At 50.7% G+C, this 24,719-nt stretch overlaps 2 protein-coding genes across 4 annotated transcripts in view; one reads left to right on the top strand and one right to left on the bottom strand.

The window, feature by feature from the left end:
- Positions 1 to 4,416, bottom strand: part of spats2 (spermatogenesis associated serine rich 2) — a 32,558-nt gene extending 28,142 nt beyond the window's left edge. For both annotated transcript variants that reach the window (XM_069178673.1, XM_069178677.1), the window contains exon 1: positions 4,187 to 4,416. The gene's annotated coding sequence lies outside the window, so the exon portion shown is untranslated. The remainder of the gene's footprint in view (positions 1 to 4,186) is intronic.
- Positions 4,417 to 8,350: 3,934 nt separating this feature from the next.
- suox (sulfite oxidase) lies at positions 8,351 to 22,068 on the top strand. 2 transcript variants are annotated; one of them, XM_069178668.1, is made up of 4 exons: positions 8,351 to 9,369; positions 13,718 to 13,788; positions 16,469 to 16,634; positions 17,555 to 22,068. In XM_069178668.1, exons 2-4 carry the CDS (start codon positions 13,730 to 13,732, stop codon positions 19,052 to 19,054), a joined length of 1,725 nt encoding a protein of 574 aa, XP_069034769.1. In that variant the 5' UTR covers positions 8,351 to 9,369; positions 13,718 to 13,729; the 3' UTR covers positions 19,055 to 22,068. The 2 variants fall into 2 exon arrangements, with proteins under 2 accessions (XP_069034769.1, XP_069034765.1); XM_069178664.1 differs by having other exon boundaries at positions 8,351 to 9,423.
- Positions 22,069 to 24,719: the final 2,651 nt, after the last annotated feature.

Raw genomic sequence — 24,719 nt, 5'->3', positions numbered from 1 at the left:
TAACACACGCAGCCCTGTTCTCCTCCGAGGAGCTGTTATAATGAAGTACTGGTCTATAAATCCCAGGAGTGTGCTCGAGACACGGTTTAGAAGCCCTGGCTGGTCGGTTTTTGAAACGCATTCATAAAAAAATATCTATAGTGTTTTTCCATCCTGCAGGATACCGAAACGGTCCACATGTCGCATCCCCCCCTAAGCGCAGCCCCACCTGGGCGACACGGCAGCCTCTGTGCACCGGCGGCTCACAGGCAGGAGCAAGAAACTGCTCCCACAATTGAATTAAGGGGGGGAAACTCGAGGGAGACCAGGTGGTACGAGCTCAGAGGGCTCCGAGCAAGACCCGCTGTCTCGATCATCCCTGCACTCCCCCACTTCGTCCCGGTCCGTCTCGTACAGGACTCGGCAGCCCCGGAGACAAACGCGCCAGCTGATCGGCCCGGAAGCTCAGTGGCGCCGCCAAGGTGGCCAACGGGATGAAAGCTGGAGGCCGTGTGGAGCTCAGGCAGACCTAGCCAGCTCACCCGACAGCAGCCGGGCCAGGGACAGCCCAGACCCAGAGCTCCGGATTGACTCGTCTTCCTCAGCTAAGGGGCTGAAGGCAATGGGCCAAACCTGCTGCACTAGGTCTCCCCCCCCAGGTGTGTGCAGGACACGAAGACATCCCACCAGACTGAATCGCCGTTTCTGACATTTCAAAGTTTGCCAAGGACCAACAATGCACTACGCAAATTTACACTGCTGGCGATATTCCTATTTCAGCTAATCTGCAGAGCAAATTCCACCTGCGGGGGTGATCGGATTAGCAAAGGTGCATTTGACTTCAGAGTAGCAGTTTACACACACACACACCGCCAGACATCCACCAGCGTGGAAGGACAGCGCCAAACCCCGACCCGTACACGGATATCCGTCACAGTAAAACAGGCGCGGCTGGCTGCCGGGCACAGAGCTAGCAGGGCCCCAGCCAAAATTAACAGTACAACGGGTTTACGTAGTAACAGGCAAACAAACATGCAAGGCAAAAAAAAAGAGTGCAAGAACCAGCAGTCTCTGGTCCTGCAGTGAGTCAGTGGAAACTCCTGCAGTGGACACAAATTTTCAACAGCATGGGCTTCACTGGTCCATTCCACAGGCCTTCATCACGGAGTGTAACTGACCTGTGCCCGCCCGTTTCCACCCCTGTCAGATGATTTTCAGAGTCCAAGAAACAGGGTGGGGTCAGCGATTACCTGCCATCTTCCAGCTCTGCCCTCCTCCGAACAAGGCAGCACCGCAGAGGCCAGACTACTCATTACAGGTCACCCGCTAGGGTACCGCGGCGGCAGAAATAAGGCAGTGACTTCCTGATGAGGAACGATTCTGTTTGTTAGGTTTGCCAGAAACACACCTACAGCCGGGCTTCTGAAAGCAGAGGCTGAATCGGGAAATATATTAAGGGTCTAATCAAGCAGGCAGCTCAGCTCACTGCCATCCAGTCTCCATAATTCACAGACTGCATGGGAAAGAACCCAAAAAAGGCCAGCCCCATCCAGGGACCACAACTATCGCAACGCACAACGTCGGAGGACGAACCGACTGTCGGAACACGGCAAATAATCAATTTCATTCGAGCTGACGTGACTAACGGTGCTTTCCCATGATGCACCAAAGACGGGGCTGAATCACAGAGAACTTAAACTGGGCTTCAGAGAGGCTCGGCAAGTTAAAGGCCGATTCAGGATTTCGACCAGGCGGTGAAGTCACGGTCTGGGCAGGCCAGGACCACCCCACCCACACCTCTGACCCTGGCAGGTGTGCAGGGCTACAGGGGAGAGCGAGCAAGCCACACTGGAGGGCGAGAGTGCACGCCGGCTTAAAACAGTCAGATCGATCAGGGGCGCAGTTCAGAAAAACAGGGTGACAGCGGGCCTGCGGTGAGCCAGGGGCGAGAGAGGAGTGCGATTCTACACCTCAGACCCTGCTGAGCCTTTTTACAGAGCTCACACGGCAGCAATTAAATCTCACCTTGTCCAGGTCCACAGTCTCGCTGTCATCTGGCTCGTTGTATAACTCGCTGCTATCTCAGCGGCAGGAAGACCGTCTTTAAAAGCACTTAAGTCAGGTCGCAGGTCACAGGCAGAAAGCTGCCAATACTTCTATTCCAAAAAGCACCTCCACTTGCTCAGCTCACAAATCCGAGCTCCGAGAGGCAGATACAGCCCAGCCCAGCGCCAAGAGCACCTGGAGTCCAGCTACACTGTGGACCGAACCCATCTAGCACCCCAAACTTCGAGCACAATGGCCACATCCCAGCAGGCCTTTTAGGGTCTCATGACATCTGCAGTCCCACAGGTCCAACAGAACCCCTGCCAACCAAGGTTTTGAGGAACAAGAGTCACCCCAAACCCAGCACTGGTTATAGTTCACTTGTCTCTGAAAAGTGACTAAACCTGGAAGTTAAGACAACTCCAGTCCCTTGTGCCCTCCAATTTTGAGTGTTCACCCCCCAAAACCTACTGGACTGAGACCGTCAAGGACTGAGGGCTGAGCTGTGGTTTTAAGTCAGGATCAAGCATACATGTGAAGAGCTGCAGTGCCAGGATTACCACAACTGCAAAGGATCCGACCGTCACAGGAGCAAGAACAGAACATAAGAAACAGGAAGTGAATTAAGTTGCTAGAAATCAAATCGCCACCACAATGAATCAATGCTCAGGGCTATAGGGATCAAACTGCACTTGTCAGCGACCCAGGAAACACGCTTTAAAACGTAGGATAGACAGGGAGGTTGTCAGTAGTCCCCTGCACACTGTTTAAGTGTTCAGCCTCAGCAGGTCCTGAGACAATCTCGGATGCTGCCTCAGAAACCTCCAGACAGCTCCCTGGTTGCGACTCGGTGATGTCGCTGGGCTTCAGTTATGACTTTGACAACTTACAGCCTGTGGGAAGTTGTCAGTGTGGTTAACTACAGCTGACCGCATTCCTAGGTGTTATTACACACAGGGAGCCGTGAGAATCTCCCAAAAGAGAGAACTGAGAGACCAGGCAGGAGACGCGAGGATGAGCGGGGGCTCACGGAGCGGTGTTATTCGGTGGGGTTAGTTTAACAAAGCTGTAAATGCTTACGAACTGATAGCTAGGGGAAGCCACAACTTTTTTGTTCCCTCATACAGGAACAGGACAGTACAGCACTGAGGACAACGTGACTTTCCTCCCAGCCATACCGTAAATGAAAAAAAAAAAAGTCTACACCACTGGGGACGAAGACTCCTGCCGAGACCAAAGCGCTCTCCGTCCCTGCCGGAGGAGGCTACGTTTTTGCAAGCCGATTTCGACGCTGTTAACTTGAAAGCAGACGGGCAAACCCAGTCTAGCAAGGGTTCAAGACCTCCAGTTCCAGGTTTAGGGGCGACGGCTAAGCCTCTCCCGCGGTCCGGCTCAGTCTGAACACCCAGAACCGGGCTGACCCCGCCAGGGCCCGGCGGGCCGGCGCTGCGCGGCCGATCGGCACCGCGGCGGCGGTGTTTCAGCACAGGGGGCACGATCCTCAAACGTGGCCACTTCTGAGCAAGTTCTCCACGGACTTCGGGGGCGTTGTGTGAAACCGCGAAAGCTGCCGAGCGTAGAACCCACCCCACCAAGCTGAACCAGGACCCAGGGTGTCGGGAGGGTCACCCCCCACAGCACAAACCTGGAACTGAAACCCCACAAAAACAGCGTCTCGGAGCGACCCCAGTCCGCGCCGGCGGCTCTTTGTTACAGCCCAGCCTGCCCGCAGGCGGACGGGGGGCGACCCGGGGCCGCAGTCCCCGCCATCAAACAGATTACACTGCGGGAAAGCGAGCGAAAACAGACCAACTGCGGGGTTTCAGCGCGGCGTGCGCACGGGGAGACGGATCCGCGCAGCGAGGGGATGCGTAGCTGCCGGCGCCCGTCTCGCAGCGGTCGCTAAGTTACATCACGGCGCAGTCAGATGTCTTGGCTTCAAGAAGCCTTTTTTTTTGTGGAAAGGAAGAGCTAGCTTGCACCCAAAATCCAGCTCCCCCCCGTGGATCTCCGAGCTCCGGCTCAAGCCGGGGCGACCCCAGCTCCCTTCGGCCGCCGGTAAGCCTTTACGATGCTGCGGTCAACCCCGATCAGCGCAGGTAACAAACCCACATCCACTAACCGCTAGGGTTCCCGATGAACGCGCATTGAAAACCTTTACCTTCAGGGACAGTGGTTTTTTTTTGTCCTTCCCCGGCACTCTTTTCTTGCACAATACCAGCCACTGGCGCTCCAGACGCTCCGAAATGTAAGTTTGGAGATGATCGGCGGCTTCTCGCTGTCGCCCTCCGTCGCAGACCTCTCCGTCAGTCAATCCGTCTGTCTCTCTGTCTCCGCTCAGCCGGCGGACGGGCGCGTCACTTCCGAGCTGCTTCTTAACCCGTCGCCCCCCTCCCACCCCTGCCTCCGTGCGCGCTCACAAGGCGGTTTCCAGAACGCTCGGGACCTCGGCTTCAGCCGGGAACCAATCGCCGTTCACCAAGCCACGGCCCTTCCACGCACGTCAGCCAATCGCTTCTCGAGAATTCCCCAGTCGCCCGTGCCTCTTTACATATTCACAAAACAGACGCCCCCCCCCCTTCTCCTCTGAGTCGGGAGCGCGCACAGAGACTGCCACGGCGGCGTCTTTGCAGACAGACGAGATCGGTTGTTTTTTTTTTGGGGGGGGGAGTTGTACCGGACAAAAGGATTGCACACTTTATACCCAGTCTAATCGAATTTGAAAGATTTATTTTGTGCGTCTCCATTCTTCCTATACTGTGAACTAACACGTTGCAATTATTTAAAAGCAGAGATGCCGATACATGAATTCGCACAGAAACCGCCAATTGTCATGTTTGACGAGGTGCCCCTGTTGCTGCGGGTCACTTGCACCTTGATGTTCCTGAGACAATTAAACTTATCTGATGACTAAATAAACCACCATTTTAGACGCTTTACAGAAATATGCAGTACAGACATTTTGGATTTTATAATGTTTCGGATGTATGTTTCTTTTGAAACATTGGTCCATTGTTATAGACTTGGTGTTCAGTTACGTTATTAAAGGCTGTGTTCAGGGTGACGTGTGTTGGGTTTTGTACCAGGTGGAGGTGACTGGCATCTGGGTGACCTGGAACAGGATCAGATAAAGCCCTGAGGACACAGTATTGGTACTGGTACAAGCACAGTGCTACAAACACAATGTGAGAATCTTTCTATAGGAACATTTTTCATGGGCCGGTCTTGAGAATGAGGTGGAGAACGCTGTTTTTGAGGGTTCCTGGGATGTTTCAGAGTCTCCCTGGCCCTGAAAGCTGTCTGCGCTTCCCGATCCAGAGACAGTTTCATTATTCCCACAGATTAATCCGGCTCCGGGTTTCAGCATTTTCCCTCAGAGTGGGGAGTCCTGGCTCAGCTCCACTCTGGGCTGTACAGTCTGGACCTCCTAACATTCCCCCTTAATCCAGCTGGTGAAGCAGTTTCACCCTCCTCCCCCAGTCTGCTGGTGCAGAACGGCCGCTGTGCGTCTCCCAGGTGGGGCCGCTGGTGCAGAATGGCCTCTGTGCGTCTCCCAGGTAGGGCTTCTGGTGCAACATTTAAGGAGTTTTGAGATGTTTAAGGATAGAACGTGTTGCAAAATATTAAACAATCAGAGTTGGTGTCCATATAACCTGCCTGTCGGGGCATCCAGTCAGACCCTTTCAATGGACCTGGGCCTGTCCTGGGTCTAACTGGGGCTTGTCTTGGACCTGTTCTGCTTTAAAGCAGGAGCCCTTTGCTGTGGTTCTTAAGGCTGCTTAAATGAAACCCGCAGCCCTGATTCTCTTTCTGCCCATCTCCAGGCCACTGCCTGGCTCTTTCTCCCTGGGTACAAACACAGCCTGCAGTCCCTGGAATGAATACATGCTAATTGGACATGCAGCCTAATGATCAAACCCTGGTTGGCATCATTAGTCTTAATTAATGCCCAGAGGGATGAAGGCCCCTAAGGATTCTTTTGTGAACTCTCTTTGGCTGTTCCTAGGCTGCCTGTCCCTGCAGGGTCACGTTCTGCAATGTCCTCAGTCCAACAGTGACCAGTCCTTTGTGTTCTGCATGCGGCTCACAGTTCTGTGTCTTCAGTGCGGCTTTTTTAGAAATAGTGAATTCCTGTTAGTGGTGTCAGTAGCTGCAGATGCAATAGCCAGTTCCTGTCGATTACCCACCAGTGCATTTCAGAACACAAGTAGAAGACCTAGAGGTGAACAGGTAGAAATGGGTGCAGTTTTCACATTTCGCCACCAGAGGACAGTGTAGATCTCTATTTAAAAGCTAACCACATCAGCTGTGAGTCAAACGCATGAGGAATGTATGGTAGGCCACATAGGTTAAACCAGAAAGGGGGGAGGGGCCAGTATCAGCTATGGATTTATATTTAAATTCAGCGCAGTCATTTTGCAAGTATTTACAAATAAAAAATGCCTTCCTTCGGCAGCTGCCCTTGTTTTCCTACGAGTTGCTAAAAACGTTACTACTGTCTGCTTTTGCTCATGGAACTTTCATCACCTGCCCTGGGCCTGTTGCTGGCCACAACCCACAATTGGTTAAAGCAGCTGGGACACGGATGGATGGAAACCTGGGCCCGTGAAGTTTATCCCATAACGTCCAAATATGAGTTAATGTCGGGGTGCCACACCCCCGTCACGTCTGGCTCCCCTTTCAGTAACTCTGTCTCGGTAAGCCCCATGGGGACCACATACTGAACCTCAGCAGGGACAGCTATTTAAGCTATTTAAGGTACTCAAAAATATCCTGCATGTTTTCAGGCAGGTCTGCAAAAACGTACACAAACACAGGTGAAACCGGCACCCAGTCTGGGGCTGGTCGAGCAGCCGCCCCCCGGGCCTCGAGTGCGGAGGTGCTGCAGGGGACAAGCAGCACAGCGCTCCCCGTGAAACAGCCTGCGTGTCTCTGCTGCAGCGAACCTCCCGTCCGACGGCTCTCTCACACTCTTAGACATCTGCGCTCAGTCTTGGCAGGGAACGGCGTGCGTCGCGCAGACCCCGCCTGTCTGGCAATGAATCACCGTCGGAAGAATCTCTTCCAAACTCCTTCAGGTCGCCTGAGATTCATGTCCTGCAGAGCACGTGGTCCCGGAGTTACAAACAGCCATTTCTTCCCCGACCACTTTGTGGAGCTGAAACGATAACCATTCCCCGCAGCTAGCAATGCTGCCCTCTGGGCCGGGGGAGAGACAGGGTCTTTGGGATTGCGCCACCTCGGTTTATGGGTGGGTTTATTGTATGGGTGACAGGGCCTTCTCCTGTTACACCCCCAAGCTCTGGAACTTTCTGACCAAGGATATCAGAGAGTTGCCTTCTCTAAACTCCTTCAACTCCAGACTCAAAACCTTCTTCTTCAGAAAAGCCTTTACTGAACTGGTTCCATTCTTCACCCCTCTGCTTTTCTTAGTACCACCATCCATGGTCTCCTCTATATATTGTAATTGTGTCTTATCTTGTGTATTCTTCTTATTTATTGTTGTTGTCATCCTGTAAAGCGCTTTGAGAAGCCACCTTTAAAGGCGCTAGATAAAATAAAGTTTTTATTATTATTAACCAAAAGAAATGACGTGTAGCCAATGGACTCCAGGCTGACTTACTACTGTCTCCCTGCGGTCCGGTCTGCACAGCTGTGGCACGTCCCCCCGTTCTGCACTCAGGGAGGGGGGTCAGCACAGCCAACCCTTGAGTCCTGGAGCCAAAACAGGCTTCCACTGCGCTTCATCCCCAGCAAACAGCCATGCGATCCCAGTCCCACTCTCACCCCTCTCTTTCAGGGGATACAGCACAATGCACTCAAGCCAAAGTGTACAAAACAAAACTGATTATAACATTTTAATAAACTGGAAAAAAAAACATATATGCTTTCTTCCTAAAACGGTACTGAATACATTTCATTTACCCCCCATAAGAAACACTGTAATTACACTGAAAGACGTGGATCATGATTGGCATCTCTCTCAGCTGATGTCGATCAGTCAGGACCGGCGATACCAACTTCAGAGCGTGAATCTGCAGCGTTCAAGATCTCAGGTCTGTTTAGCGCACGAGAAGACTGCGCGCTTGGCAAATTTGTTTCTGGCCCCTATTCACCCTGCGTGGAGTGCCCTCTGAGTGGAAGTCCCCACAAGCACAGGAATGCAAACGCGCGTGGGGTAGAAATTCGTGGATGTGGAAAGGCGGTATTGCCTTCCTAGGTGCCCTCGTGGAGAAGTATTGCACGTCCTCCAATCAGCGGCCCGCACTCCAGCTCGCGGCTCTGTGAAATCTCGTTTCCGGTTTGACAGACCCTCAACCTCCTACCTGATCGACACTGAGCCGGCCGGTGAAGAAGGCTCGTCTTCGTCAGATGGGCTCCTGCAGCACGGGATATTTATAAATCAGACAAGACAAACCAGTGAATAGTTTCATATGGATGCATGTTAACAAGACGTTAATTATAAGCAGAGTTTTGCTATTCGAACAGAGTGCGACACAGAAAGCATCCCAGCTTCCTTAACGCCTTGGCTCAGTTGATTCCTACGTGATGCCTTTATTAAGTCGCTGACATCTTACATCGGTGAATATTAATATGACAGAAATGATACTTTCAACACATAAATGAAAAGAATGACTCGCGCCCGAAAGAAAAAAAACTACTTATTTAGGATTTAATTGCAGAACGATCGCTTTAAAATATTGGAAACCGCAGTAGATCGTTGCTGGGGTTGTCTCGATTTACTTTCAGGATTCCACCAAATAATAACGATCAGGCCCTGGAGATGGAGGTAGGGTGGAAAAGAACGAGGCCCTAATTCGTCGACCCGTATTCGTGAAATGACTAAACTGCCATCGCGGCGTGGTAAAAGCCGCGTTTAGCGGTTCAAAGACAATAATCCACAGCGACTGTGCTGGTGTGTGTGTGAAGCGGGGGCGTTACGACAGAGCAATCACTGACTAATTCCCTCCAGCACGGAGCGACAACGGAGAGCCGTGGGAGTGCGGGCCCTGGGGCGGCCCATGCCGGACCTGCAGGAATCCGGCCGCCAGAACCGCACGGATAACCGATTCGGGTCCAGGCGCCAGCGCGTTGAATTGCACTGCCGGATCAGCCCAGCCGGCGAGATGGGCCCTGCCTGTCTCCGCCTGTGTGTGATGACGTGGGCGGAGAGAGAGTGTGCGAGCCGAGCGGCGGGCGTGGGGGCGCAGGAGTTAATGGGCTCGGAGACCAGGCTGGCGGTGGGCCCCTTCAGCGCGGAATGCACCCTTCGCAGGACGCGCTCTGTGGCGCTGCCTGTGGGCTTTCCAGAAGACAAACTTCTAGAAGCGGCAGAAGGCCGAGGTGAGCGACTGCGGCTCGTCTTCGACCCGATAAAGACGAATTGGGCATTTGCAGGTAACAACTCTGCATTGCCGCCGCTCTTATTGACAGAGAATAGTGAAAGGGGGAGGGTCATGTCCTGTCAGTGCAGATTCTTACCCGCAGAGAGAGGGAATACGATTTGGGGACAACGGAGATCCGGACGTGTCTGTATAACGCTGGGAAAAGCTGTTTAAATGGAATGAAAATCCTCTGTTGAAGGAGGCGTATGGGGCGGCACACGCGGCGCGCTTTGTCATTTGGCAGGAGGTCTCACTCGCCCTGGAAACAGGGCTGAGAGAGCGTTAATCTGACAAACATTAGCACTCGTGTATAAACTCCGAGGAGGGCTCTGACAAGACACGCCAACAGCCAGTCTTCCCCGTCGTCTTTTTTTTTTTAAACCCAGGACCTCGTGGTGTTAAAAGTGATCGCCCCTGACTAGCACCGCGAGGAAGATTATATAATGCAGTGTCGCGACAGGCAAATAACAACACACACGTCATCGTGGTCGTGGTTATTGTGGTCATGACGCGGATGTCCCCATTGAAGGAAACCGGTTTAGCTAGGGTTCTGCTTGAGACTTCGCCGAAAATCGAGGCGTGGTTCCGTGACGCCTCTTTTAAACGGCGATTCGGGCTCGGACTCGCTGGTCCATTCGGCTTCTGCCCAGTTTGACTTCCCACCCCCAATAAACGCTACATGCCCTTCAGTTCCAGGTGATCTTGAAACGCAGGCGCTGCGCCGCTCCTCCGGTGCGGTGCAGATAACACGATTCTATCTCGGGTGACTGAGGGCGGCTCGTCTGCGCCCTGCTGCGCTCCCGTTTACAGCCCTTGCTTAAGGGAGATGAGGCGGCTGCGCAGAAGAGTTAACAACTGTTAAAACACAGATCATCGGGGCAAGGACGAGTTTAACGCCACTCTTTAACAAGACGTAAAATACCCACATCCCGGCAGTCACGAAGGGTGTTTGCCCTTGTAGACCAGGAGTCGTTGTGCTAAACGCAGGTCCTGGCGTTGCTCTGGAGACGCGGTGGTGCCCCGTCTCCTTCTCCGGCAGCTCTTGCCTTATCACATTGTGGCAGTGTGGTCATAAAATAGTGTAGTTAATTAGGGAGCTGCAGATAACACGGGCCACCAAAAGTTGCGGAGTTTGTCTGTCCTCTGTACCTAATCTGTCAGCTATTAACCTGAGCTATGAACCGGTTTAATATTACCCTGAAGCCCGAAGGGTTGAGACTCCGTCTGAATGCTGAGCTCTCGGCGGTTCTGAAAGAGTGTATTATAAAGGCACAACAATGTAATCTGCAGGAACGCATTTGCCGGATTCGGTAACGGGAAACCCTGACAGTAATCCGGATTAAAATGGTTCTGGAATAGCAGGGAAAAAAATCATTTTCTTTATCAGACAAGGTGGCTTCATTTCAACAACATTGTTGCATTACAGGAGATCAGCACAGTGTGAACGAGATAAGTTATACAAAAATGTAGGATACAGCCCAAACCCAAAACATGCAATAAAAGTACACATTACCTTTCCTTCCTTTTTACCTTCTGCTTTCAGATGTGTTTTTAACTCCTTCAACTGGGTTTCTGGTCTTTAAAGCTGATTTTATTCTTGAAAACGACAGTGTGAATGCCCTGCTTTTTAGAAATTCCAACACCTTTGATAATTCATGCATTTGGTTATAATAATAATAATTGCTTACACTTATATAGTGCTTTTCTGGAGACTCCACTCAAAGCACTTTACAGGTAATGGGGACTCCCCTCCACCACCACCAATGTGCAGCATCCACCTGAAGCTGAAGTGTATATCTGAACCATCTTGTGGATTAGCTGGACAAAATCCACATTTTCTTCATGGCTGTCTGTGAATTCAGTTCTGACCAATGTTGGAAATCACAGAAGCTCTGCTTGTTTCAAAACAGCCCAGTTCACGTTCCAAGTCTGGAAAGATTCATGCAGCTCCAGTACACTACAACCACCTTGAGAAACTGCAGGTGTAATGAGTAACTGTAGAGAGGGGATCAAGCTGAACTCATTCAGCAGGAGGCCATAATACAATTGTGGCAAAATACCTAGCATAAAACAGGAGGAACAAACACAGAGGGCCCATGCATTCTTTAGAGTTTGCTGCCATGATACTTTTACTGTAGGCATGGAAATACTGTGGGACAACAGAACAATCTCTATTTTCGTGTGGGTTCACATTTTAATGTCAGTGTGCTTTGGTTAATATTCCATAAACTACAGATCATGTGGCATTTCTGACTACTGAAAACATGCAAAACAACAAATATATTCAGACTTTTCAGCTGGAGTTTGGTTATTTTTCGGCTCCAGTTTGGAATGAAGGAGACATTTGCCTGTCTTCACTGCAGTTAAGCGTTATTTTGGTTACAACTGTTCATATGAATTGTTATTTGTACAAAATATTGAAATGCATCCTGGAAGCTACTGGCTGGAACTGGAGTTGTATTGTCATTCTGAAGTCTGCTGGCAACCTTTGGCCTGCAAGTGGTTGTTTTGATGTTTTAGCTGCTTCCTGATTGGTCACACAGTTGGCTTTAAGGTTTGTGCTGTCAGTGTAAGGGGTTGTTAGGCTATAAAGCCGACAACCCCTATGTGCTGAGTGAGCAAACAGAGGGAGATAATGATTCTATATGTTAAAAGATTAGTGGATCCCTGTGAGCTTTAACTTAGTAACCACATAACTCACATTTCATTTGTTTAAAATAAAACAAAAGGAAAAAGTGTCCACTTCACTCATTGCTGCCTTGTGATCACAACCACACTCCCTCCCCTTGCCTGCCCGGGTTCAGATCCGGGCTGTGCCCCTTCGTGGGAGGCAGTATCCCAGGCCCATCTAGCGTCGGGGATGATGTGAAATCCACAGGGATTGGGAGTGTCCTGATGGCCACTGTTCCCCTGGCAGACGTATCAGAAGGTACCAGGCAGGCAGTCATTTTTCTTTTCACGAAGGTCCTCTTCCAAGAAAACAAAGTCATGTTGTAACTGTGTGAACTAGGTTTTAATTAAGCATTATGTCAAAACGTCTTCAGCGCACGGTTTCCTTCAGGAGAGGGCAGCACAGTAATGGGGTTCTGCGTCGCAGCTCCTACAGGCTGAGCTCGTTCAATCAGATGCTTGCCTCTGGCTGCGATGAGGGTCATGCCTGCCACCTGCAGAGTTCGCCGCCTTCAGAGGAAGAAAGAGAAGCATCTGGGCTGTTCCAGGTTCTCACTTCCCCCAGTGCAGCCTGTGCATCTGTTTCTCGGAGGAGAAGTCCTGTCTGAAACCGCGCCGGTGCTAAATCTGATGTAATCATGCAATTAAAAAAAATGTATATAAGCTTTTTAGAATCTGGCCTTCTTACACCACCCCCTCCCTTTACCAAGGGGTGTCTACCTGTTCCAGCCCGAGCAAAGGTACTAATCTCCACGCCAATCTGCCCTCCAGCATGAGGCGGCCGGCTCTCTGCGGCGCGCGGGGTGAGGGGTGTTCAATCCAAGCAGGCAATCGCAGAAGAAGACGCGTGCTCGCAGACTTGAGCACGGTCACTCTGCAGCCGGAGGGGAAAAAAAGGTTATTTGGGTGATCAGTTGAGCTGAGTAAAAGACATTTGCTAAACGTCACTTATTTCTCATGGTACAAGCTGAATCCCCGTTTCCCCCCAGTTTCCAGGTATGCTCTGACCTGTGCACAAGCATTCAGTGAATCTTGGGGTCCCTGCCCTGGGGACCCCCACACCTGCTGGCGGTCGCTGTGTAGCGGAGCTAGTTCAGATACGGTGATGTCACCGCCCTCCCTGCGCGTAGCAGGGACCTCAGCTGCCTGGGCTGGGGGAGGTCTCCTTTAGCTCATGCGGCTGGTTCCCTGTTGCGTTACGCCGGAGACCTGGGTTCGCGCCCCAGGTGTTGCGGGACGAAACAGGTGGCGGAAGGCACGACCCCGTGCGGAACTGCGACGGTCACAACCGCAGCCAAGTTCTCAGATGTATAACCAAGCTCCTAGTTGACCCGAATGACATTATTGACGTGAACTCGCTTTGTTCTTGGCTCCGAACCAGGGGGGCTGGTGCTTTTTTAAAGACTGAACCTCATTAGGACTCCGACTCGTAAGCTGGGGAGAAACAAAAACTGGCAAACCTGAGGGTTTAATGAAGTTTGGATTGAGTGAAATTAAAGAGCTTGGATGAAATAAAGCCCTGCAGGTGTGGGGTAACCAGGACCCGGGACCAGGGCTGGGAACCCCTCTATAAAAAACCCAGGAGCAATGGGAGGCCTGGTGAGCTCTTTCTGACTCTGTCTCTGTGCCTCTGGCAGGGTGAAGCGGCGATGCTGTATCTCCGACACTGCCAGGGCCTGCTCAGGGGCTGCCTCTCCAGGACACACAGGTACGTTTCTTTTGAGTAACCTTCAGAAGTTCGATTTAACCAAGTCAGGGTTTTCCTAATCAAGAGTCAAGAGTTCAGCTGGGAAAAACCTTGGGATTGGCTGCTGGCTGGAGGTCTGGGGGTGGACGGCCCTGTTGGTGGCGACGACCAATGTCTGAACTTAATTGAGACAGGATGTCAAAAAGCGCGTCAGTACATGAACAGAAAACCAGATTGCTGTGAGTTGGAGGACCAGTAGGGGGCAGTGTTCCTCTAGACAGAGAGTATGAAGCCAGAGCCCCGCTACAGTGCCAGGGGGCATTGCGGTGTCTTTGCAATGAAGCATTCCCATTGCAGATGTTAAATGTCCCTTCGAGCATTTCTCCAGAGAAGGATGCTAACTTTTATGTGTTTGCTGAATACCTGAAGTCCCCCTGCCTTCATCAAGAGCTTCACTCCTGCCCCAGGGCACATGCTCTGGACTGTTATTTGATTCCTGTGTTCAAGTTTCACAGGAGGACCGCTGTCTCTGGTTCCTCTCCAGAGACTGCAGCATTTTGGCTCACATTTGTTTAATGAAAAGTTCTTGGGCATTCTGACTAGGAGAAAGAGCTGTCGAAAGATTAGACTCCAGGCTGTAGGATTCAGGCTTCTAGCAGCATGGTGAAATGATATAAAAACTTTTTTTTGTCAGCACAGCAGCAACTGTAGGTGTCATGTTTCTTTCTGGGGTAAACTGAATGTCTGCCAGGCACAGCAGCAGAGGTCAATGTGCTGTGGAAAGCAGAAGAGTACACTCACCCTTATCTCACAGCCCTGCAGCACAGGCAGGTAATGTCTGCCTCTCTATTTGTCTTTGGATTTGTAGGCTTGGCCATATTAGTACTGTTTGTGTGCACCACTCTCCTATTCAAACAAGCTCTTAAAATGCCTGGCTTTTGAAACCTGCATGCAAACCCCAAATTTAAATTCCAGAGATGGCTCTGTAACAGCAATGAAGAAACAAGGCAGAATACAAGAGATTCCGGGTGAATTTTTGAGACCACTGTTCATACTACTTTAATTTTCTAATACCAAATTCACTTAATTTTAATTGCATTGGCATTTTAACATGTTAAAGAGAAAGAAAAGAAATCTTACCTACTTAATGCCAAGAGTGACTACATGGCTTAGACTAGCCTTTGCAAAGAGCTTAAAGGATCCTGATGAAAGCCTAGTATGATCTGAGGATTTTAGATACCTGGCCTGTGCTGCAGCAGACTAAATAGTCTTTCATACTCAGCAAGTTTATTTAGGATATTTTCACAATATCTAGTAAAAAGCTACAATAATCCAGTTATACTTGATTTTTCTTCAAGTATAAGTATCTTTTGAAAAGATTTCTAAAACTGTCTACAAGCAAGGTACAGGGGAACAAAATTACTGTTGCGCAGTGTTCTGGAGCCCATCGAGGGAGAATTTTGCAGTGTAACCTGTGCTGCACCCCGAATGTTGCCTCTATGTACCAACAGTTGAGATTTGTATGTTTATTTAACGCTAGAAAATTCAATTTAAATGAAATTCCTCTGTTGAAGGAGGAGGAGTAGGGGTGGCATGGGTTGCAGAGAGTTCAGCTACACCCTTGGCCTGGAAACCGGGCTGGAAGAGTTTTATTCTAATAAACATTAGTACTCGTTGAGTAAGTTAAAAAAAATGGTGTGTGGAGTGCTGAGGAATAGGCAGTCACACATGGCGTGGTGGAATAACAGAGGAAAAACAGTAATGATAATTGCTTATACTTGCCAGCAGACATATCACTCTGCAACTTACAAGTGGCAGCCAACTGAAGCCCAGCAGGTGTGAGCCTGGTCAGTACCTGGATGGGAGACCTCCTGGGAAAAACTAAGGCTGCTGCTGGAAGAGATGTTAGTGTGGCCAACAGGGGGCGCTCATCCCGCAGTCCATGTGGGTCCTAATGCCCCAGTATAGTGACAGGGACACTTTACTGTAAACAGGTGCCGTCCTTCGGATGAGACATAAAACTGAGGTCCTGACTCTCTGTGGTCATTAAAAATACCAGGGTGTTTCTTGAAAAGAGTAGGGGTGTAACCCCGGCGTCCTGGCCAAATTTCCCATTGGCCCTTATCAGTCATGGTCTTCTAATAATCCCCATCTCTGAATTGGCTTCACTTCTCTTGGGTCCTGGGTCTGTTCTCCTTCCCACTGCTGGTACTGTAAACCTACTGTGTGCACTATGGCTGCCGTCGCATCACCCAGGTGGACACTGCACACTGGTGGTGGAGGGGAGTCCCCATTACCTGTAAAGCGCTTTGAGTGGAGTGTCCAGAAAAGTGCTATATAAGTGTAAGCTATTATTATTATTATTATCATCATCATCATCATACTTGTATAGCACTTTTCTGGACACTCCACTCAAAGCTCATCACAGGTAATGGGGACTCCCCTCCACCACCTGGATGATGTGACAGCAGCCAGGGCGTGGCAGTACGCTCACCAGTCCATTGCAAGAAAAATAAAAGGCGATCATTTAATCCTCCCTGCGCGGGTCTTGTTGCTGAAGATCACGCCTCTGCAAATTAGGATTCAATGGATCCAAGACTAGCAGAGGAACTGGAGAGAGAATTCCCAAATTTGCCCACACGACCCCTGGCCGGTGAGAGTCCTGCGCATCCCTTTGACGCTGGGCCCTGTGCTGTTGCAGGTTGCAGGCGGTGTGTGTGGGTGGCGTGCACGGCCGCTGGCACAGCAGCGATGGTGGGAAGAGCTCAGCGGGCCGGCGGGCCAGGCCCCCTCACTGGAAGCTCACCGTGGCCGGGCTGCTGGCGGGGACTGGCGGCATGCTGGCGTATGGGCTGTACCACAGACAGGTGAGAGGAAGGGGGGGAACTGGGCTCGTTTATACCGCCGTGACAAGGAGGCCCCTGGAGAAGACCCACACGTGTGGAGGAGGAACATGCAGACTCCACACAGAAGACTGTGAACCCACAACCGAACCCAGGACCCAAGAGCAGTGAGGCGACAGCACTTGGAGCCGCACTACGGTGACACTTCTTACCACTATGCCAAGTTACACCAAACTGCATTGACTTTCGGTCAGGCGTAAGATCTCCTTCGTGACACCTCCACGTGTTTCCTGCCTGCTGTGACCTCAGGCCTGAGCTTGTGCCTGAGCTGCATGTAGCTTGATGGCCTGCTTGTACTCCTGGGTCTTTTTCTAGACGTCAAAACTAAATAAAATGTAAAGGAACAAGTAATAGGTTGATTCCATGCTGAAAAGAGAAGAAAGAAAACACAAAGTTTAGGCCGTGGAGCCTTCTTCAGGTGTGTGACCTGAAGAAGGCTCCACGGCCGAAACGTTGTGTTTTCTCTCTTCTCTTTTCTCTTTTTAGCATGGAATCAACCTATTACTTGTTCCTTTGCAGCCTACACATGCTGACGCAGCTACCCACTTGAACTAAAAAAAAAAATGTACCCAAGTCATCAATTAGCAGTGGAGACATCGGTCAGAGCAGGACTAAAAACCAGCAGATACTGGCCCTGCAGGACCAAGGCTGGGGAACCACTGCTGTAGATCCGCTTCCAGGATGCTTATGCCCTCTTCCTTTAAATGGAGTGGCATGCTGGGGACACAATGTGTGAATGGGTAATACACAAGGAAATGTGGTATTTTAGTACCTTCCCCGGATAGGGATTTCACCAGGGGCGGGGTTAACAGCTTCCCCCTCTGCTCCATCTCTTGTCTGAGTCCTTGTCTGCGAAGCCTGACTCTTGTCTCTCTGCGCTCCAGGTAGAGCAAGCGGATGACCCTGCCAGGCCCACAGGGAGCTCGCCGACTGGCCCTCCAGAATTGGCCTATCCCGTTTACACGCAGGACGACGTGACCAAGCACAGGACGCTGGAGGACGGCGTGTGGGTGACCTACAATGGGAGCGTTTACGACATTACCGACTTTGTGGCGGTGCACCCAGGGGGCGACAAGATCATGCTGGCTGCGGGGGGCGCCCTAGAGCCCTTCTGGGCCCTGTATGCCGTCCACAATCAGGAGCACGTGCTGGAGATCCTGGCAGAGTACAAGGTGGGGGAGCTGTGTCCTGGAGACTGTAAGGAGGAAGGGGCGACTTCTGCGGATCCCTACTCCAGCGATCCTCCCAGGCACCCGGCCTTGAGGGTCAACAGCCAGAAGCCGTTCAACGCTGAACCGCCCTCGGAGATCCTCTCCGAGAACTTCATCACCCCCTCGGCCTTCTTCTTCAAGCGGAACCACCTCCCGGTGCCCCGGGTCGACCCCCACGCCTACCGCCTCGAGATCCACGGCCTGCCACGGGGCCCGGTCTGTCTGTCCCTGGAGGAGATCAGGACCAAGTTCCCGAAGCACACCGTGACCGCCACGCTGCAGTGCGCGGGCAACCGCCGCTCCGACATGAACCGGGTGAAGCAGGTGAAGGGTCTGAACTGGGGCATCAGCGCCATCAGTAATGCCACATGGGGGGGTGCCCGGCTCAGGGACGTCCTGGTGTACGCGGGTTACCTCCCCGGGTCCAGCGCTCGGCACGTGCAGTTCGAAGGTCTGGATGTGGACCCCACAGGGACCCCTTACGGGGCGTCCATCCTGTTGGGCAAGGCGGTCAGCGAGGAGGGCGATGTCCTCTTGGCCTACGAGATGAACGGGGAGGACCTGCCCGCCGATCACGGGTACCCGCTGCGCGTGGTAGTGCCAGGAGTGGTCGGGGCGCGCAACGTGAAGTGGCTGGGCAAAATCGTGGTGAGCGAGGAGGAGAGCCAGAGCCACTGGCAGCAGAACGACTACAAGGGCTTCTCTCCTGGGACCGACTGGGACACGGTGGACTTCAAGACGGCCCCAGCCATCCAGGAGCTGCCCGTGCAGTCGGCCATCACCGTGCCCCAGGAGGGCGTCGTCCTGGGGGCAGGCCAGGGCACTGTGACCGTGCAGGGCTACGCCTGGAGCGGCGGCGGGAGGGAGGTGGTGCGGGTGGACGTCTCTCTGGACGGCGGAAGGACGTGGAACGTGGCCAGGCTGCAGCACGGAGAGGAGGGAGGAGCCGCGCCCGCGCCGCCTAACCGCTCCTGGGCCTGGACACTGTGGGAGCTGAGAGCCCCGCTGCCCCCGGGCGCCCGGGAGCTGGAGATCGTGTGCAAAGCAGTGGACAGCAGCTACAACGTGCAGCCGGACACGGTGGCGCCCATCTGGAACCTCCGGGGAGTCCTAAGCAACGCTTGGCACCGGGTCCGGGTCAGGGTGAGTGAGGACCAGAGCAGGACAGACTAGCCCCGCAATAACACCCAGCCTTGTATCCTCAGGACAGAACACCAGCTCATGAACCCGTCCCAGAGCGCTCTCTGTAAGAATGGGCCAACGAACTGACCCAGAACCCATCCCAGAGCACTCTCTGTAAGAACTGGCCAACGAACTGACCCAGAATCCATCCCAGAGCACTCTCTGTGAGAACGGGTCCATATCCTGACCCAGAATCCATCCCAGAGCGCTCTCTGTGAGAACGGGTCCACATCCTGACCCTGAACCTGTCCCAGAGCATTCTCTGTGAGAACGGGCCGTCAGCCTGGCCCAGAACCAATCCCAGAGTGCTCTCTGTTAGAATGGGTCCACATCCTGACCCAGAACCCGTCCCATAGCGCTCTCTGTGAGAATGGGCCGACAGCCTGACCCTGAACCCGTCCCAGAGCGCTCTCTGTGAGAACGGGCCTACAGCCTGACCCAGAACCCGTCCCAGAGCGCTCTCTGTAACAATGACCGACAATCTGCCCCAGAACCCGTCCCAGAGCGCTCTCTGTGAGAACGGGCCGACAGCCTGACCCAGAACCCGTCCCAGAGCGCTCTCTGTGAGAACGGGCCGACAGCCTGACCCAGAACCCGTCCCAGAGCGCTCTCTGTGAGAACGGGCCGACAGTCTGACCCAGAACCCGTCCCAGAGCGCTCTCTGTGAGAACGGGCCGACAACCTGGCCCAGAACCCGTCCCAGAGCGCTTTCTGTGAAAATGGGCCGACAGCCTGACCCAGAACCCATCCCAAAGCGCTCTCTGTAACAATGACCGACAATCTGCCCCAGAACCCATCCCAGAGCGCTCTCTGTGAGAAGGGGCCGACATCCTGGCCCAGAACCCATCCCAGAGCGCATTCTGTGAGAACGGGCCAACAGCCTGACCCGGAACCCATCCAAAAGTGCTCTTTGTGAGAATGGGCCAACGAACTGACCCAGAACCTGTCCCAGCACGCTCTCTGTAAGAACGCGCCGACAGCCTGACCCAGAAAGAGAAGAACTTGTAGCCTGACAAGGCAGGATGGCTCACAGCAGCAGTAGTTCGAGATGTTGAATGTCATCTCTTAACTTGACGAGTTTACTAGCACATCTTAATTAGCATCCTGTTAGCACAAATACATCAATTAGTTTAGAAGAGGTATCACTGCATTTGTTTTAGTTAATAAATTGGTAAATACCAATGTTTTGGATACAGGGAATCTACATGCTTGTTGTACTCCAGCTGCACTGTTTCAGAGAGTAATTTAAGTTTAAAAAGTAACAGACACCCATTAGAACACTTCAGGATTGTCCGCTTATTGAGCTTTGCAAACAGAAGATACTTAAGGTATTGATTACAAAGTCATTTTGCACAAAACTAATTTGAAAGTTGAAAATATCAGTGTAGTTTCTGAGGATAATTGGCTGCAGTTTGAATCTGTTCTTCTCAAAGCTTCTAAAAGCCATTATGGCTTTAGTGTTCCCTTACCATTTTTAAAAATCGTTTTCCTGTGCGACTGGACAGTCTCTGGTCTGTAAGTGTTCTGAGTTTATAAACTGGTTTGTTTTCAAACTACACAAACCGAGCAGGGTCAGATTGGCACATTGTCGTACGTGTTATGAACAGACAGCCACAGAGAAGCTTCGGTTCAAATAGCGAAAAAGGAGGGCGTGTGTGAGGACGGTCACTCTTCAGGGGACGTGTGAGGGTGCGTGGGTCCATTTCAGAACGAAGAGGTATTCAGTCACCCACCACGCTGATGGCGAACATCGGAGCGAAGGGTGACCCAGTGAAACATGCTCACAATCTACTCACGTTCAAGTATAACAAAGAGGTTTTTTTTTTTAAGTGTTGCTTTTGTGCCAACCTTCAATTTAAGCCTAAGGGTAAACCAAAGTACACAATGATTGTGTAAGAAAATTGTTGGCCCGGCAGCAGATCCATTCGGAGAGTGGAAACTGAGACTCGTTAAACCCTGGGCTGCAAGTGGTGTCGGTGAGACATGCACTGCCCCTTTACTAATCCTACCAGTTCATCTGACTGGCGCTTCCATCCAAAGCGATTTAAAGGTTCTCTCGTTTTTACAACTGGTTATCTTACTGAAACAGTACAGGTGAGGTACCTTGGTCCAGGGTACAACGGCATAGTGCATCACCTAGGATTCAAACCCACAACTTTCCAGGCTGGTTGTTTTCAGGGTCAAACGGAGGCTCGTTCAACCCAGATTACAAAAAGATACTGACAAGTAATAACAAACTCTTGTTTTTTACAGAATGCAGGATAGCTTAAAAACAACTGATGTTGACCATAGTCAGTGAGGTTTGAATGAACATCCTGTAAGGCTGTAGTTCCTTCTAGCTTTAGTTAGGCGACAACTTGATTACTTAGGTCTCGTTATTTGAGTGGCATGACCATTGTGTATCTATCCAGGCTGAAAGTGCTTTCCAGGAACCGTGCTGGGATTGCACTTTTTCTGAATGAATTTACAGACAGAATAGACCCTGAAAACTGATTTATGCTATCAAAACTGGGTCCAGACTGAGACTCCCAAACTGGTATATATACATTTCATGTGATCAGTGTTTGCTCGTATCTGATTTAAATAATATTTCAGCAACAGAAGAGACATGTTGTATCTTTTATTCTGTATACAGCATACGATCTAAAACAATCAGACCCAAGTGTCTTAAAGATGAAGAATGTGGACCCTTTTTGTCCAACAAGTGTAAATTATTACAAAGAAATAAGAGCCTAAGTGCTGTTAAATCTGTGATTTTCCTAAAACGGCTTGCTTTCCTTTTTATGATGCTTAAGAGGTTTAAGAGGTCTTACATTTGAGTGGCAAGAGAGACAGTGTCTCACCGTTCCAAGGTGCCTTCACAACACTGGGTACAAAATCTGTGAATGAACAGTTCTACCCCTCCACCTGTTTCATCTCAGTCTGACGCACAAGAACGAATGTAACTGAATCGTGTTTTTCCTGGTGTGATTTTCCTCTGTGAAGAATAAAGATTTTTTTCCCCATCAGTGTCCTGCCATCTTTTGCGGTGGTATGTAGAAGTGCAACATCTTCTTGTCTAATGCCTCTTCATTTAGGAGGCTGTTAATCTGGACTTCTTCCCAACAGCAAGATGTGGCTTTTAGTGACAGATGAGCCATGCTGACCTTCGCTCTGGGTGGCAGACAGCCACACGGGCTCTCTCCTTCAGCGACGGACTGCATCCCATGGACACGAAGGCACGCTGATGCTTACTCGCACGTAAAAACTGTTGCCCAGAGCCAGATAATGGAAAGCTAAGTCATGAGAGGCAGACTCAAATCCTGAAGGGTCTCAGTTTTCAGTTTTTAACCTTGCATGTTAGTTAAATAAAATTGGTTCCCTTGACACATAGAGGATGTTTCTTAAGGTCTTTGGCAATCAAATGACTAACTTCATTAAAAGTGGTTACCACTAAATCACTTTGGAGCCAGGTTAGAGAGAGAGAGATGGTACATTGCTGTGGTGAAATAATTAGCTCCACTGTTAAGGGCTCGGGTGGAACAAAACCTGATGCTGATGCTGAGGCAGGCGAACCCAACTTCTCCATCTCCTAGGGAGGGTGGGAAACTGCGGACTTTCAGAGAGACAGAACAAAGGCCCTGTTCTCTCCAGAGGCTTGCTTCTTTCAAACTTCATGCAGTTTTCTTTTGGGAAATGTCTTCGTTTGGGGGTATTGTCAAGACAATTGGCAGTCAGAAGCCCATTCTCTCTGTCCTTTGACTTATTTCAGTATAGGACACTCCCATATTCCATATTGCCATTCCTGCTGGAGGCCTCTACGTTCTGTAAAGGCGATCAATCTGAGTAGAACTGAAAAGGAGATTCGAAGACCAGCGTTTGACACAGAGCTAAAGCTCATCTGTGAACCCAGTCCGCTCTGTTAGAGGCTGTTAAAGGCATAACAAACCCAAAAATTAAAGTACTGAATGTTTATTTATAGCCAGCAGCCATATCACTCTGCAACTCACAACTGGCAGCCCACTGAAGCTCAGCAGGTGTGAGCCTGGTCAGTTCCTGGATGGGAGACCTCCTGGGAAAACTCAGGTTGCTGCTGGAAGAGGTGTTAGTGGGGCCAGCAGGGGGCGCTCACCCTGCGGTCCAAGTAGGTCCTAATGCCCCAGTATAGTGACGGGGACACTATACTGTAAATAAGCGCCGTCCTTCGGATGAGACGTAAAACCGAGGTCCTGACTCTCTGTGGTCATTAAAAATCCCAGGGCGTTTCTCGAAAACAGTAGGGGTGTAACCCCGGCATCCTGGCCACATTTCCCATTGGCCTTTATCAATCATGGCCTCCTAATAATCCCCATCTCTGAACTGGCTTCATCACTCTGCTCTCCTCCCCACTGAGAGCTGGTGTGTGGTGAGGTACTGGTGCACTATGGCTGCTGTTGCATCACCCAGGTGGGGCTGCACACTGGTGGTGGTGGAGGGGAGTCCCCATTACCTGTAAAGCGCTTTATAAGTGTAAGGAATTATTAATTATTCATTGAGAGTTTTAGTCACAGTAAATTTGGATTAACAGGACGAGGAGGATCGAAGATCTGCAGATGAGGAGTGGCCATGGGGCATCTGTAGAGCTGGAAATGTATGTGAGAGAGAGGAGGGAATTACTGCATGTACAGGATTTTGTATGTTCTAGGTGAGGAAATGACAACAGGATTGATTACAAATTACTGACAGCTGAGGCTGACTGGAGTTGGCCATTGTCACCCCCCCAAATTTACATTATAAACTCCATTTAAAAATGGTGTGGTCAGGCTCGAGGCCCCTGTGGCGGCGCTGTGTAATCCAAAGAGGACAGCATGATCTCGAACACAGGCCTCTACGCCTAGTCTTCATTCCTGCTGGCCTCTCAACGACTTCTTTTTAATTAGCTCAGATTAACACGACCTTTAGCTACAAATTGAAGACCACTATACTAAACGGGGACTAGTTTGTCTATGGTACAGAGGTGGAGACCTGCAGAGTCAAAACTCCAGACCACTGGCATTGGAACAGTCATGTCTGTCCCCCTGTGCAGACTCAGGCATGTAGTTTCGCATTCTGTGTGACTATTGTATGTCATAGAAGCTACTCCTTCCCAACACGTGATCATCATTTAGGAGTACAAATCAACAGCATTTATTCTGTTAATATAGGAAAATGTATCTAGAAATATGGTTGAGGGGAAAAGCCTCCTATCATGACAACACAGATACAGTAAAGGGGAAAACCTGTCCATTATCAACAAGTGTTGCTACAACTTCCTTAAAGAGTGAGAATGTGCCGACCTACACCACCACACTGTCATTAACATGTCCATGGGTGGTAACTCTAGGCCAGGTATGGTCAAAGGAATTCCATCCCCTGCTAATACAGACTTGCTAAAAATACTGAATTGTTTCTTAATTGCTCAACAAACCCAGGTGCTTTAAATCACTTTGAAAATTAAGAATTAATTGGAGCAAAGACCTGTAGTGGAATAGAAGTACCAAGCCTGACCAACCCCAAACCAGGTACTGCAGTGACCATGTTGTCTTCGCGAAAGTCCCGTTATAGTATTGTCCACATTTTTCAACACTCAGTGGATATATTGGGCGAAGATTATTATTAGCAGCCTTGCCATCTTCTCCAAGACAAGGAACGGGGGAGG

This window comes from Lepisosteus oculatus, chromosome 1, assembly GCF_040954835.1.
Source record: "Lepisosteus oculatus isolate fLepOcu1 chromosome 1, fLepOcu1.hap2, whole genome shotgun sequence".
Classification (NCBI taxonomy): domain Eukaryota; kingdom Metazoa; phylum Chordata; class Actinopteri; order Semionotiformes; family Lepisosteidae; genus Lepisosteus; species Lepisosteus oculatus.
The sequence above is the reverse complement of the archived record's forward strand: the minus strand, read 5'-3'. Positions and strand labels throughout refer to the sequence as shown.